The sequence below is a fragment of the Myxocyprinus asiaticus genome, chromosome 32, assembly GCF_019703515.2.
Source record: "Myxocyprinus asiaticus isolate MX2 ecotype Aquarium Trade chromosome 32, UBuf_Myxa_2, whole genome shotgun sequence".
Taxonomy (NCBI): Eukaryota; Metazoa; Chordata; class Actinopteri; order Cypriniformes; family Catostomidae; genus Myxocyprinus; species Myxocyprinus asiaticus.
Window position 1 is genome coordinate 20,661,302 of NC_059375.1, and position 16,518 is coordinate 20,677,819.

The window sequence follows — 16,518 nt, forward strand, 5'->3', positions numbered from 1 at the left end:
AGTGTGACATCACAACATAGAGGAAGTAGAAAATGAGTCGTTTTGTCAGTTTGGTTTCAACAAATGCTCTTTTTGCAATGAGGTGGAAGTTTTGAGTTCTGAAACTTACAGTATGTTTTTATAGTACAATGAGCTCTTAAATATCAAAAGATCAAGGAACATTTTATTCCTCATGTCATGACACCTTTTATTCAATCTTAATCAATCTAAAAGTAAGCATCGTTATGGCACAGTTCTAGTGCTCTCCATTCTGTTCTCACTCTATCACTGGCGCAGCTCGAAGTTCACAATGCTCTTCAAAACAGGAGAGAAGGACGGCACAACTAAGTCAGTGTAAACATAATGCTGCACTGAAAAGGAGTTTTAGAGGTTCCTGTTAGGGTATAGGAGAGGGGCTGCAGGGCTTAATGAATCAGGAAAAGTTTGATATCAAATGACTCACTTGACCACTTCATGGCTACAGGCGTCAGGTGCCTGTAAGGAGACCCCGCTACAGTTTGGACTGAAAGGAATGAATGGACATGAGTCAGCAGGAAATGAGATGAGTGAGAGATCTGATTGCTGCATTAACACTAGATCGTACATGGATGGATGTAGATCTGGTATAGATAATCAGACACTGTCACACTGTCTTCTCACTCTGATTTTTACTGTACAAAGCCTCAGCAAATTGTCAGGGGCAATTAGAATTTTTCTCATGTGACCTTGTAAGCAGGAAGTATCCATCATTACCATCTGACTGTGAAGAGGCGAAGCACATGGAAAAAGAGGGAAGTATGTTTTTATACAAAAAGTGTTTTTTTTTTTTTTTTTTGCTGGCCAAAGTAATTCTTCTTTACATTTGAGGTTTACTTATTGTTGTACCACTGCTAATTTATTCAGGTACAAAATTACATCTCATGCATAATGGAGTATATCCAGTGTATAAATACCAATGATTTGATTAGCACAATATTAGCCCTGAAGTATTAAGCAAGGTGCTTTTTTCCAAAATGGTCACTATGGGGCAAAATAAATCTGGGGAAAGTTGAGCCACTGGTTTTTACTGAAACAAAATAGTTCTAATAACTAACTGTTCTGTTTAAAATGTTTACAATTAACAGAGGAACTAAAGGAAGGATTTGTTTTCCCCCGCCAAATATTTTAGCCTAGCTTTAAGTTTGTATCAAAAAAATGTGTTCCAATAAGTGCTCTGTTTATAATGTTTGAAGTTAAAAGAAGGGCCAAAGAAGTATTTTTTTCTGGCAAAGACTTTAGGTATTTACTGTAGGCTATGAGTGATTGATCCAAATAGTTCCATCATTTACAGTTTTATTCAGTGTGTCACTGGAAAAATTCAATGGGTCAACTTACCCCCAGATGGCTCATCTTACCCCTAACCCAGTGGATCAAATTTATTTTTCAAAGGCCAGTTGTTTGTGGCTTTCTTTCACAGACTCATTTTTATAATATTAAGTGATAGCAGACACCTTGAAATAAAGGTAACTCTATTCAATTTATCTCAAATTATTCTTTTTTTTTTCCTTGTATTGGAGACAACATATGTAAAAATCAGCTCATCGTACCCCACTCTCCCCTACTAATAGATTTAATGTAACATTAGTTTATGCACTATAAACTAACATGAACTAACAATAAACAATTTTATCTTTGTAAATCAACATTAACAAAGATGAATAAATACTAAAAATATATTTCATATTTCATGATAACTAATGCATTTTCTAATATTAACAAACAGAACCTTATTGTAAAGTGTTACAGAATTAAAAAACAAAACTCATTATGTGGAATGGATATTTCTGTGGGAAAATGCTTAACCGTCATGAAAATTATGTCACAATACAAAAAATCTTAATGGTTCTGAAAATAGGCTTCATTTTTATGCAAAATGTGAAAATCTTTCTGATTTTGGGGTGTAATGAGACTTTTTTCATGAGATTCAACTGGATGGTTAATTCTGCTTCTGAAGAGGATCTGTGGCTGCTAACACTCAGAGTCCAGGTGGTGTATGTCTGTCTGGTTTTGAGTTTGTGTCTGTGAATTTTGTTCAGCCCGAATGCAAATAGCAGGTCAGACTGGGATATTGACTGCAAAGAGACAAGCAGCTCTCAGTACATCTCACTATCTACATCCTTTTGCAGTGATCTGATTTGTGGGCTTTCCTCCTCCTCCTTCCCCACATGTACCTATGCACACACTCCCCCTCCCCTGGCTTTCAAGCGTCTGCACTGGCTGGCAGCAGATTAGCACTACGTCACAGATCAGCACAGCTGCCTTGCCTGCACACACTCACACTAACAGCATTATCTGCAGTGATTCTACACTCTCTACTGCCATTAGGCTGCAAAGTCGGTTTGATTCAAAATGAACTGCTCTCCAATGAACTGCTTTTTAATAATAATAATAATAATAATAATAATAATAACAATAATAATAATAATAAAGTGCATTTGAATGCCAAATATTAAAAATATAAAGGGCCTAGAATAAGCTTTTCAGCAAAATTATGAAACAAAACAATTCACGAAACAGCAAAAAATGTAAAAGGTAGCATACAAAATATCAAACCATTGTTTTTGCCAACAAGTATGGATTTAATAAATTACATTGATTTAGAACATTTAAAACACTTGACCTGACATTTATGAATAATAATACCCTTGTCCTGAGAACACAGTTGTTTAAAATCTTCATTATATAAGTGACCCTGGCCTGAATGTATGCCAGTGTGGTTTTATTGTCTTCACTTGCCAAACAGCTATAGCAAAAATACTGTATGAGGATATTCAAATTTTAGTTCGGAGAATAAAATTCACAAAAATTATTCTAATTTAAGAGGTTTTTGAACTAAATGTTTGAAATCAACATACAAAACCTCTGCTAGAGAAAACATACAATTTGTATACTTAAACTTTTGACTATAATTAACACTATAATTACCGATAAACCTTGTGACAAGCTCCCCTTATGTCAATTATCCCCGGTTTCCCTTATAATAACTTTTAGCAACTAGAGTAGTTAATTTTTAGCATCAAACTCGCTGATTTATCGGTACAATTTCAAATTGTGTGTAAAATAGGCTGAGCAATGGAATAATCAACACCAATCAGTTGCTGATGTCTTAATTAAAGTGAAAGAGAAAGTGTAGATTTATAGTAAATAATGATATAAATCTTGATCTGTTTCTCACCCACACCTATAATATCACTTTGATTCATCGATTCAACCACTGGAGTCTTATGGATTAATTTTATGCTGACCTTTATGTGATTTTTGGAGCTTCAAAGTTTTAGTCACCATTCACTTGCACTGCATGGACCTGCAGAGCTGAACTATTCTTCTAAAAATCTTTGTTTGTGTTCAGTAGAAGAAAGAAAGTCATACACATCTGGGATGGCATGAGGGTGAGTAAATGATGAGAGAACTTTCATTTTTGGGTGAACTATTCCTTTAAGGAAGGAAAGACTGCATGCTTTCAGAACTGCAACAATATTTGCAGACAACATGTGCTTGTGCTTTCCTCTGTGTTACATTGTCCACTGTTTAAGACCCCTCCTTTCATCTGATTGCATGTTCAAGCACCTCCCCCTGTGATGTCACTGTCCCAGATCACGTTTGGCACATGTGCCTGCAGCAGAGACAGTAGGTACCAATCTGTCTGTCAGATATTGTGAAATCTTATAGACAGAGGAGACAGAGGAGAAAGAAAAGGATGGGTCAGAGAGGAAATGGTACAAAAGAGACAGGGAGAAGATTTCAATGGTGTAAAAAGAGGATCAAAATAAGGATAAATTGGGAAGAGGAAAGTGCTTTTGAAAACCTCATTACTCACTGCTAAACTCCAGCAGCATCCACTGAAACAGGAAGTTGTCTCAATGTTTTCACAGATATGCTCACCTCTGCACCAACAGAGACATGTTCCCTGCCTGCTTCACATACACAAGCACACACAAGCACAGACTCTTAGAAACACACAAACCATCCAACAAGACCCATTACATCAGGATCTGTCAGTGCGTCAGGTGGTTTGGCTCATTCCAGTATTAGTTCATTGGTTCATATTTCAGGGGGATGACTGCTCAATCTGTTCAGCTGTCCTGAAAAGCACCCTGCACACTGCAGTGCCATTGTGTGTCAAAGTCTGACCTCTATAGGTGATGGCCAGGAAAGGATGGATTTAAGTCTGTTTGAGAACTTTTTTTATTTTATTTTTTTTTATTTTTTTATTTTCAAAGTAGGGAGGTGTGTTTGTGAAAATAACAAGATCATTAAAAACAAATTGTGAATCAAATTAATTCTTCATTAGTACTAAATTAATACTTAATCAAGTGCTCCGACACTTAATAAAGAGGAGCTGTCCATAATTTCTTTACACCATAAACATTACCATTTTTGTAGTGTAATTAAAACTAAATTCCATGATAGCCATGTTTTTTCTTGCTGCTCTTCATCCTTTGAATCAGCTTTTAAAATCAGATTTATAGTCAGACATGCAACCAAATGCATAGTATGCAAAGTAATATTCATGTCTGTGCATCTTTATGATCTACATTCAGGAAAAAAAAAAACCCTAACCCTGAATCTTAAACCTAACCCTCATAGAAACCTTTTACAGAATCCTTAGATTTGAATTAAAGCATTATTTAGTCCCTTTATTCAGCCGTTTGAATAGTGGGGACAATTGCATGGTCCTTACAATGTAGGTGGTTAGTTTTTTTTTTTTTTTTAACCTCACATTGTAGGTGAAACAGACATGCACACACACATACACAAAGAACCAGTAAAGTTGACGGTCAGCACTTCACCCTTTGCTGGAAATTTGATTATGAAAATATCATTCAAACCAAGAGGGAAATCAGATCTTAGCTTGTTTAGTTCTCACAGATGTAAATGGAGAAAGGCAGGTGAATACACTGAAGGATTGAGTGTCATTTACTGTGAAGCTACTGACTGATCTTGTTTATTTTTTAACATTTTTTAATTTTTTTTTAATTCTTCTTGCATTATCATCCACATTCACACCACTATAGGGACAATGCCTTAAGAGATTATGGGAAAAATTGAAAGACTGCATTAAGCAAAATATTTTTAAAAGAGAACTGCTGGACAAGGACTGCGAGAGGAATACAAATTTGAGCAAACTGATTATTCTCTCCTTCATTCTTCAATACTGTCAACATTTCCAAGACTGAAAATAGACTGTGACTCAACTACTCAAAGAACAAGAACAGCACACTAGTACCTATAGGTAATGTGATGTACCGATTATTAAATTAAAGGTTTACAAGATTCTTTATTGAGGGACAATATAAAATATGTTTTGCTTTGTCATATGTCATTTAAATGGGATTTCTGTGCACCATAAATAATATGTATGACTGATACACTCAAAATGTAAAATTAGTAATAATTTTTTATGTACAGACATGGCCAAATGTTAATAAACAGTTTGTTGCATTCCAAAACAACAACAACAACAAAAAAAAAAAAGGCTAAGTGAAATCATCTGGATCCAATTCTCACTTTTTTTGTATGTTTTTGTATTGTTTAAATAAAATAATACTTTGTCTAGACACCCGGTTTAGTGCAACTCTTCTGCGGGCAACATTAACAATAAGGTTCCAATTGTCAACATTAGTTAACATGAATTAATAATGAACAATACTTTTACAGCATTTATTAAAAATAATTATGTTAATTTCAACATATATTAATGCATTTTAAAATTCAACATTCAAAAGCAAATGTTAACATTAGTTAATGCACTATGAACTAACATGAACTAACAATGAATAATTGTATTTTATTAACCTTCATTAACGAATATTAAGAAATACAGTAAAAAAATATATTGTTTATTATGATTTCTAAATCATTAACTAATATGTTAACAAATTGCACCTTATTGTCAAGTGTTACACTTCTGCGTGTATATATATATATATATATATATATATATATAGTGGTTACATACAACATATAACACCTAATTTTGTAAAATATGTTGGAAAAGGTGTTGGAAAACTTTCTAACTTCCTTAGATAAGATAGTATATATATATATATAACACCCACACATGTGCCTGCCACAGGATAAATGGCAAACGTTATTAATGAAATTATTGGCAAACGTTACTGAGATCGACTGAAGGAAATAGCAAGTCTAAAAATAACAAGAGGTTCAATGTTGTATGGCAGGATCTAAGTGTATGATGTTTGCAAACATTTGGCCATTACTGTACATTCTAAAGATACTGTATATTCAAGTGAACTATTCAGTATCACAACTGACTCGGTAATATATAGAAACATCTATTCTGTCTGTTAGTAATAAATCAACAGAGGACTGAGTCAGTTATTTTAAAGTAAAATAACAGTAGGACTTTGTGGTCTTACTCATATGGTCAAAATGTAAATATTTTCAAATGAGGTTGTGAAATAAATTAAATATGGCCTTTAGGGCAGCTGTACTATGACCCCAGTGCTGCCAGGAGGCTTAACACAGGATGACGACACTACCCTGTGGAGCATCCTGTACAGACGGCAACAGCTCCAAAAACGCCTTGAGTTTCTTAAGGCGATCCAAAAGAAGAACAACAGACTGGAAGGTAAAGACAAGGTTGCAAGCAGACACATGGCCTTCTTAATAAGACTGATGATATTTCAATGCTAAAACAACAATGATATAAATAAAGAAATGATTGACATGAAACACATCACTATTTTTTTTTATAAATAAGCTTTATCTAGTTTGATATATGAAACATCACTAGGAATTATGGTGGAATATAGAAATTAGGATAGGGAGAACAATAGTTGGCTCTTCAGCTGCTGTGTGTAGATAATATGCAAACTATGATCTGATGTGCACAAGTATTACTCTTTGTCTCTTATTAATAAGTGGTTGCATCTACAGTGCTGTGAAAAAGCATTTGCCTCCATCCAGATTTCTTCTATTTTTGTGTATTTTTCATACTAAATTGTTTTAGATCTTCAAACGATATATAACAAAACAAGTTTTCAAATATATATACTTTTTTCATTGAAGCAAAAAAGTTACCCAACACCTATATCACTTATGTGAAAAACTAACTGCCCCCTTAAACTTAATAGCTGTTTGTGCCAACTTTAGCAACAACAACTGCAACCAAATGCTTCCAATAACTGGAGATCAGTCTTTCACAACGCTGTGGTGGAATTTTGGCCCACTCTTCTTTGCAGACTGCTTTAGCTCAGCCACACTGGAGGGTTTGAGCATGAACTGCCCGTTTAAGGTCCTGCTACAGCATCTCAGTCATGTTCAAATCAGGACTTTGACTAGACCACTCCAAAACTTTAATTTTGCTTCTTTAGAGCCATTCAGAGGTGGACTTACTCCTATGTTTTGATCATTGTCTTGCTGCGTAATCCAGTTGTGATTGAGTTTTAACTCACGGACTGAAGACTGGACGTTCTCCTTTAGGATTTTCTCGTAGAAAGCAGAATTCATGGTTCCCTCAATTATTGCAAGTCACCCTGGCCCTGAAGCAGCAAAGCATCCCCACACCATCACACTACCACCACCATGCTTGACAGTAGGTATGATGATCTTTTTGTGGAATTGTGTTTGATTTACGCCACATGTAACGGACCTCTGTCTTCCAAACAGTTCCACTTTCGACTCATCAGTCCACAGAACATTCTCCCAAAAGGTTTGAGGATCATCAAGGTGTGTTTTGGGAAAATTCAGACAAGCCTTAATGTTCTTCTGAGATAGAAGTGGTTTTCGCCTCACCACTCTTCTATGGATGGCATTTTTGGCCAGTCTCTTTCTGATAGTGAAGTCATGAACAGTGACCTTTATTGATGCGAGAGAGGCCTGCAGTTCATTGGGTGTTGTCCTTGGCTTTTTTGTGACTTCCTGGATGAGTCATCGCTGTGCTCTTGGAGGAATTTTGGAAGGTCGGCCACTTCTGGAAAGGTTCACTACTGTGCCAAGTTTTCTCCATTTGAAGATAATGGCTCTCACTGTGGTTCTTTGGAGTCCCAAAACCTTTGAAATAGCTTTGCAACCCTTCCCAGACTGATGTATTTCAATCACCTTTTTCCTCATCATTTCTGGAATTTCTTTCAACCTTGGCATATAGACATTTTAGCCAACTTCATGCTGCTGAAAAAGTTTTATTTAGGTGTTGATTTTATTGAACAGTGTTGGCAGTAAACAGGCCTGGGTGTGTCTAGTCCAGCTGAACCCCATTATGAATGCAGTTTCATAGATTTAGGGATTTAAAAAATACTTTTTTACACAGGCCCAGTTGGTATTGGATAACTTTTTTGCTTCAATAAATAACATTATCATTTAAAAACTGTATTTTGTGTTTACTCAGATTGCCTTTGTTTTATGTTAGATTTTGTTTGAATTTTTGAAAAAATGTAGTGTGAGATATACACAAAAACAGAAGAAATCAGGAAATACTTTCTCAAAGCACTGTAATTTGCTAGGCACTGAACATTCAAATCGCTATGACACAGCTTGTGCCTGTAATCCATGTGAATGGTTCATTTGACTAGTTCGTACAAACAATAATTTGGCTGTTGATAATTTACATATTTTTTAGAATCCCTTGCAAACGAAGAGGGCCCACCTGAACTGGAAAGAATAGAGGAGGAGTTAAAGCTTCTGGAGGAAAAAGAGAAGGAACTTCTAAAGAATCAAAATGTTTCTACCAAAGTGACACCACAGGCCACAGGGAAACCCCCTGACAGAGGCAAGTTTACAGATTCAAGACTTCCAACTAAAAAAACAAAAGTGCAAAAATCAACTGTGAAAACGGGAATACGCAAAATGTAAAATATGAATCTATGATAAACAACTGTAAATTGGACATGTTTGCTAAAGTGTTTTTTAAAATACATTAAAGATCAAATAATAGTGAAACAATATATGTTTCATGTTAAAATAGCAGAACAATATGATATGCTTAATGCAAAAATAAAAGTTAAGTAATTTGATATGTACATCATTATGTTGAGGTAACATCCTTATCATTATATATATATATATAAATAAAAAAAACATTTGTTTTATTGTATTAAGCACATAGAAATCATTATGATAAGTGAATGAATCAATTTTGAAGTATCCAAATGTAACATTAATTGCCTTATCTTGTGTCCAGATGTTGGCCATGATTTACTCGCCATGACAGATGCAAAAGGTCAAATCCAAGGACTGTACGTTCTCCCCTTTTCTCCTTCAGAAACTATTTCTGCTCCTTACAATCCTCCGCAAGAGGAAAAAACAGGTAAATAAATACAGTTATGCAGCATTATCAATCTTGGGGGCCAAACCTATCTATATCTAAGTGACACATTTGACACATTTCAGAGCAGCCAAAAGCACCAGAGCCTGTCGTTCAACAGCCAAAAAGTCCAAGTCCAACTCCAACTCCAAGTCCAACTCCAAATCCAAATCCAAATCCAAAGCCAAATCCAAATCCAAATCCAAAGCCAAATCCAAGTCCAGGTAAGACTTTGTGTAGGAGTAGAGTACATATGATATGTATGTCAATGTATAGAAGAATGGACTTGGTTACCATGGTACGTTTTGGCCTGTTCTGACGGTAAGGATGTTAATGAATACATGATTATTTATTTATTTATTTATATTTGTTAATGAATTGATGCCTAGTTTGTGGTGTCTCCATGACATCACAAACAAACAAAACTAACAGGTTTTACAAACTATACATTTGCAAATAAATAAATAAAATAAAAAAATAACCCCTAACCCTTCATGAAACAAAACAATTCATGGGGCTCTTCACACATTATTACATTCATAAACAGTGCAAAACAGTGGAAAACATGCCTCAAGACGTGTTTATAAAAAAATTTTTTATCTACACACGTATCATCTTAAAAACATGGCGCTTATGGTGCGAGACGCTGATAAAAACAGTCAAATGCTTCCCAATGGTGACAAATACATCCTGTGTGAATGTCCCCTAAGAAATATTTCACCTCCCCAGATCCCCCAGTGCAGACAATTCCCTTGGACGACCTCCCCATGACCACTGCCACAGTGAAGTGTCCTTTTTGCAAAAAGATTATCGACACTGAGGTTCGCTACAAAATTGGCAGCAATGTCTTTCTCTTTTGCTGTCTGTTATCCGTGGTGGGGTGAGTAATATTTAGAAAATAATAATGTTCATTATTCAAAGAGTGTCTCTGTATAATCTGCTGAGCAGTTCAATAACAAAACCCATAAAACTAAGGAAGGCCAAATTATCTTTTAATGTTCCCATCGTTATGCGTCATAACTGCATTTTTACTAGAAAGAATTCCAATTACAGACTTCTGTAATTCAATTTTTACTTGTAAGTGTTTCAGTTAGAGAGATCTCTAATTGAAGTTTTACTATTAAGAATTACAATTTGAGAGTTCCACATCTGAATATTTTCTTGTCATATGTTTCTATTGACTCCCATTCTTTTTTAATTACAAATCTCTACAATTTAATTTTTACTAGTAAGAATTCCAATTAGAGAGCTTTACAATTGAATTTTTACTAGAAAAAAATATTGCATTAAAGAAATGTTTAATTGTAGAGCTCTGTTATTGAATTACAGAGCACTGCAATTACATTCTTACTAGTAAAAAACATAAATAAATAAATAAAAAATCAACTGTAGATCTTTTGGAGTATTTTCTAGTAAAAATGCAAAAAGAGAGCTCTGTAATTGAAATTCTTACTAAAAGAAAATATATTGTAGAGCTCTCTAATTGAAATATAACTAGTACAAATACAATTATGAGTAACGCTGGGTGCAGTAAAAGGTAAATCGGCTTGCCATGTAAAACGGTTGTTTGTTTATGCTATAGTGTCGGAATATTTGAACATACTGATATTCTCATTCTGCTGATGCTGGGCTAGGTGTCTGGCTGGATGCTGCTTGGTCCCCTTCTGCATGAACCGCTTCAAAGATGTCGCCCACAAGTGTCCGTCCTGCAGCAAAGACGTTGGTAAATCTCAAAGGATTTGAGGCACAGACAGTGTAATACGGCTCTTAGTCTGTCATAGTATGAGTGTAAAAACGGTCCCCAGTAGAGACTGGAGGTGAGCACAGGAAGCTGTCAGGGGGATTCAAGTCATTAGGGCCTCATTTTAAGAAGAAAGGATGTTTATCCCTGTCCTTCTTACAGAATTGTTGGGGAAAGTCATTATTTGGCTTTTCACACTTTAACATTGTTCATACTTTACCCTGGGTTAGAATTTAAACCTGGGTATTCAATGTAGGCTACATTTGTAAACCTTGGGTTAACATTCTTATTTGCATATTTTGTAAGGTTGACTTATTGGAAAAATACAGTTCGCGACAGTCACGTGACCTGCTGTCTCCATAAAATATACTACAGAAATGATAATGTCTCTTTCTCACCCAAGTTAACACACTTGCCTTTTTATGTTTCCCCATAAAACTCATCTACGTGTGAACATTTCTGTGACTGAGTTTAAGCACTGAGGCAGTTTATGATTAGTTGTCTGTTGCTAAACAAATCACTGTAAGATTTTAGGATTATATCATTTTAAACTGTGAACTCTTGTATTTTAAATCACAAAAGTGGCCTTGCTGTGGAGCAAGGTTTCATAACACAGGGTTAATAGTGCCGCTAACCCTCTTTTGAGATTACAAATATGCTTGCTCAACCCAGGGTTAAAAATGGTCATCACCCAGGGTTAAGTGCAGTGTGACAAGCCCATATGATTCAATAATAGTCAAGTTAAGCTATTAATAGTTGACTATTTTACCATATTGTTTGTAGTACATGGAAATCCTTACATGCCAAACAATAATGAGTAACAAAATCTAATATACTGTGGTAATATAGTGGTATCTGCCACCAGGAATTTGTATTAACCACTTTTGTACATACATGAGAAACTTCCAATAGACTTCATTTAATGACTGGGGTAATAATTTGGGTAACAATCAAAGCCACCGGGACAAAATGTGCCTTTTAATGCAACCTCCTTTATAACAGGATAATATACTGTTATATTCCAAATATTCCATTTCAAATGCTCGGGTTGAGTGCCATATGTGATACACAGAAGAATATCTGAATATAGCACTAGTTTGCATTCATGTAATAGAGTAAATGAGCCTGGTAAAGAGCCTAAGAATGGTTAAAGGGGAGAGTACTGTATATTATAACCTACTGTCACTATAAAAACAAATGCATTTTCCTACCTCATTATTGATCAAACTAAACTGGTGCATATATACTGTATATATTTGGGATGGTTTCTTTTTCATGAAACTTTCCAATATACCATGGAAGACACGAAGAGCCCAGTTAACATTTTTAAAGATGCATAATAACTGTGAGAACTTATTTGTAACATGTTTCATGCTTGTTAGGTTCAGCATAATCTCTTATAACACAAATAAACAACAACAGACACAGTTTTGCATGTCATTCCTCTGATATATTTAAGAGATTTAAAACATCATCTACAACAGAATTTTCACAATACATCACTTTTAATTGACATGTGATGGCGTGTATATATACTTGCATCTTTAAAACTATTCCCAAAATAGAACTCATGGATGCGCCAAACATGTATAAAAATATGTATTACATCAATTAAAATATATACACAATGTGCAAAACATGCCATACAAATGATGATTGATCTCCCGATTTGGAGGATGTTCAAAGGCAGAAGTAAAAAAATCACCCAGTGTCTTCACCACTGATACATAATATACATTAATATTTTTGATGAAGAACATGACATTTATAGATGAATCCAGCAGACATTGTTGGAAATGAGGCGATAGGAAGGAATTTAGGTGCCGCTTGCTAAATCTCTACATGAAGCTTAACAGGAGTTGAGCTTTGACATCCTAAATGGCAAAAACACAAGCCTGAGGTTTCCAGTGCTTAGCTAGAACTTTCATCCATGCAAATAGATGATGTAAGATGAATTTAATGCTTTGATACCTGATCTACTGCATATACCGTATACAATACAGCACTGTATATAAAACACAGCTTTGTTAACTTATTGCTTTACTCTCCAAATGCATGTTAAACTCCGAATGGGACAGTATGCTTTTCAAGCTTTACAGTATATTGCCACAATTCATCTTTTTGTCTCAACCCAAACTAACTGAAGTGGCATAGAACAATATTTGGCCTCTTTGGTAATTTGAACTGTTCAGATTAAATGCCATAAAAGCCTCACATGGCATCACATGTTGGAAACTTAGCAAGGCCAGTGTATCAATATTCTTCTCCCTCCATTTGCAGGGAAATAGTTTTATAGGCATTCATAAAATATTGCACTAGGTCACATTATCACAGTGGCCAGAAATGCCAAAAATTGCTCTGAACAGTCGGACACATGCGTTACTCCTTATTGAGCAGCTGACTAAATTTGTCCTCAAAGCTACATGTAGCAGTGAAAGATTATACTAGTTAAGACTAGTATCTGGCATTATTTCTTCCCTGGAGAGGCTACAATTTTTACAGTATGCAGAGTACAAAGCCTTAAAAACGGAGCTGATGTATAACAAGCAGCATTAATCGTTAGACTTCTGAGCTAACAACAACACATAAGACTGAAGCAAAAAAAAAAATAAATAAAAAAGCTGTTAAAAGTTCTCTTTTTACAAATCCGCATCTGTAAAGGTGCTTTGATGCTGTGCGATTAATCCATCTGTGATGAGCAGTTCTTTACTGCAGCAAGAAAGTGCTGTACATCTTGTACAAAAACTACATTTACATCGATACATTTCCTTTTGGATCCAACAAAACTTGCGTCACATATCCTTGCTAAATGGAAATGTGTTATGCTTTTACAACAATGATGCATTTGTCAGAGCAGGATAAAAAAAAAAAGGGTTACATTTTTCCATGAGGCAGATGAAAACATTAAATAATGAAAAGTACAGATTAAAATATGAAAACCAGAAATGGTTAAACAGAAAAAACAGAGGATTTGTTTCTTTAAACGATATATAACATAAATTATATTGCTTGCATGCTGCCAAAATATTTAAAGTTGTCCATTTACACAAATATTTCATTTGAAGAATTTTGCTTGTATTTCTCTATCCAAAACAATAAAAAGAAGCTGTAATAAAGAAAAACAGATAAACACATACACACACAGAAGACAAACACACCCACATACAAGACATGACTGATGGTGGAAGCTGACAAACAAGTGTGTGAAAACAAAATTCTGATGAAAGATGACATGGTGAAACAGCAAAAACAGACAATTGTTCAATATTGTCAAAGATTGACAATATTTGTTCTCTGACTTCCTTAAATTAATTATTAAGCTGCCAATAACAGTCATCAGTAACTGCTTTAACTGTCCGGGACCAATTCTAAAATGTAACTCGAGAGTTTTACATTTTCAAAATCCCTTGACAGGAGGAATAAACAGTACATAGAACCCCTATGTTCATAAATATTATAGTGCTGATAGAGAGACCAATGTATTTAGTGTCAGCTGTCAACTCTGATGGCTTCATTTACATAATTTCTTTAAAAAGGCATTGGCTATTGCAGAAATTTTTTCCATGGCAACAAAAATAAGGAAATTAGTCCGAACTCAAAACAAAGTACGCAATATAGTTAATCTAGGAAAAAGGACGGGAACGTTCACCACAGTATGGTGCACCTAAAATCAATAGTCAATCACTCTATTCTACAGAGGTTCCATTGAGGTGACGTACAATCACACATATAGACACACATGAGGGGCCAGACATCTAACAAGTCTAACTTTACATAAGCTTTTTTTTTTTTTTTACAAATATTTTTTCTCAGAGATTTAGTATGTACACAAGATTAGATTCATTTCAGACTGTTTAACAGTCTACAGTAGGGGTAGATGAACCAGTATCCGATCAGAATCAGACTTTGTTCCTCGCATTTGGCTGAAATCCTGATCTGTGCGGAGCTAAATCTATGATGTAAATTAACTAAGCCACAACTTCCTCCTATGTCTAGGACCGAAAAAAGATTATATCTGTCTGAATTTTCAGATCAAAATCAAGCCAACAATATCTTCCAATCCTGTCCAAGACCATCTCAGCCATATATGCATACAGAAAATCTGCAACTGTAGCAACTTTGTAAAACATCCTCCTCTGGCCATCCATCCTTGAAATTACATTTACATTCCAAATTCAGATCAGAAAAAGTCAGACTGGCTAAAATGTTGACATTTTAATAAAATAATAAAATAAAATAAAAAAATCAGTGACATGGTAAAAAATATCTTCTCCAGGAGGTTATTTGCCACGAAACATCGTACAGACACCAGGCTGTTACTGCAGTCAGTGCTGAAGATTCTGGGAAAGGTATGTGCCATATGCCAGGATGAATCTGACATTTTCATCCTCTATACAGACACTCACAACCAACCAAAAGACAAGGCCATTGTCAATTTTGTGCAAAGCAAACTTTTGTCTGAAACAGACAGACTGGCCATCCTAATCAGGACTTTGAATTAGCCGTGAGGATATTTATTGACTGACCGCAAAACAAATCTGATGCCAATGGCACATGACCACAAAAAACAACAATATGCGCAATACAGCAGAATTCAATCTGCCCAAAAGAAGGTCCCCCTCAAAATGGAAGAAAAAGAGAAGAGAAGAGAGCACATTCAGGATTTAGCCAGCAATACCCATTACAGGCTCTCGGGTCCATTCCGATTGAACAATAGCATTAATGTAAATGAGAACAGATGGTGAATAGAACAACAGCATAAGTATACAGCTGAGGTGAAGTCTAGTCACATGAAGCTGCCAGACATTAGGCTGTCTCAAATGACAATGTCACACCCACACCACACAATGCCCTGTCCCAAATGGGGCATTTGATGAGAATTTGTGGTCTAGACTGATGTATGTGTGTCTGTGCAGTTTGCAAGACCATGGTGTGTCTCATTTGTTGTTTTATTTTTTTTAAGGGTGCTCAAGAGCGCCCCCTTTGTGCACCTCAAGAACGCACACAGTCCCAAGCCATTTACTAGCGACTATCCTGCTAGTGTATTAGTTGTGACATCAAAGGCAATAGACAGGGAAAAAAATTATATGTTGCTTGCAAAAAATTTACTTCTGAATGGTCATCAAAGGAGAAAGATACTCTTTTCAGCCAGATGATATAGATACAGCATCTACCAGCAAGGGATAACTGCACCACGCTAACCAGTAAAGCCTTGACCCCTTGCTATCCACCCTTATCACACACTTTTGCAGTGCCTGCAATGATGCAAACTCCACAGCGCACCACTACCCGACAGTCTATGGACTTGGGAGGATGACCACAAGGGGATAGGGCAGCATTTGGGACAGGGTCACTCTCTCTCAAACTCCAGCATTAAGGACACAAACAAATCCCCACTTCCCCTACTGCAAGCCCCACAGACAGACAGCTAGTTTGGAGGAGAGATGTATGAGTGAAAGTATAGTCGTGTTTGAAGGAGAATAAGTGATTCCTT

At 35.6% G+C, this 16,518-nt stretch overlaps 1 protein-coding gene across 2 annotated transcripts in view; it reads left to right on the top strand.

Annotated features, from left to right (window-relative positions):
* The window catches only part of LOC127422897 (lipopolysaccharide-induced tumor necrosis factor-alpha factor-like), a 31,386-nt gene extending 20,341 nt beyond the window's left edge, over positions 1 to 11,045 (top strand). Inside the window, exons 1-7 of one of the 2 annotated variants that reach the window (XM_051666726.1) lie at positions 4,940 to 5,251; positions 6,463 to 6,610; positions 8,600 to 8,749; positions 9,161 to 9,286; positions 9,370 to 9,507; positions 10,013 to 10,163; positions 10,918 to 11,045. In XM_051666726.1, coding sequence (XP_051522686.1) covers positions 6,475 to 6,610; positions 8,600 to 8,749; positions 9,161 to 9,286; positions 9,370 to 9,507; positions 10,013 to 10,163; positions 10,918 to 11,026 — 810 coding nt within the window. In that variant the 5' untranslated portion in view covers positions 4,940 to 5,251; positions 6,463 to 6,474 and the 3' untranslated portion in view covers positions 11,027 to 11,045. Of the gene's footprint in view, positions 1 to 4,939; positions 5,252 to 6,462; positions 6,611 to 8,599; positions 8,750 to 9,160; positions 9,287 to 9,369; positions 9,508 to 10,012; positions 10,164 to 10,917 lie in introns of those variants that run through there. The other variant, XM_051666727.1, reaches the window with a different exon arrangement.
* Positions 11,046 to 16,518: the final 5,473 nt, after the last annotated feature.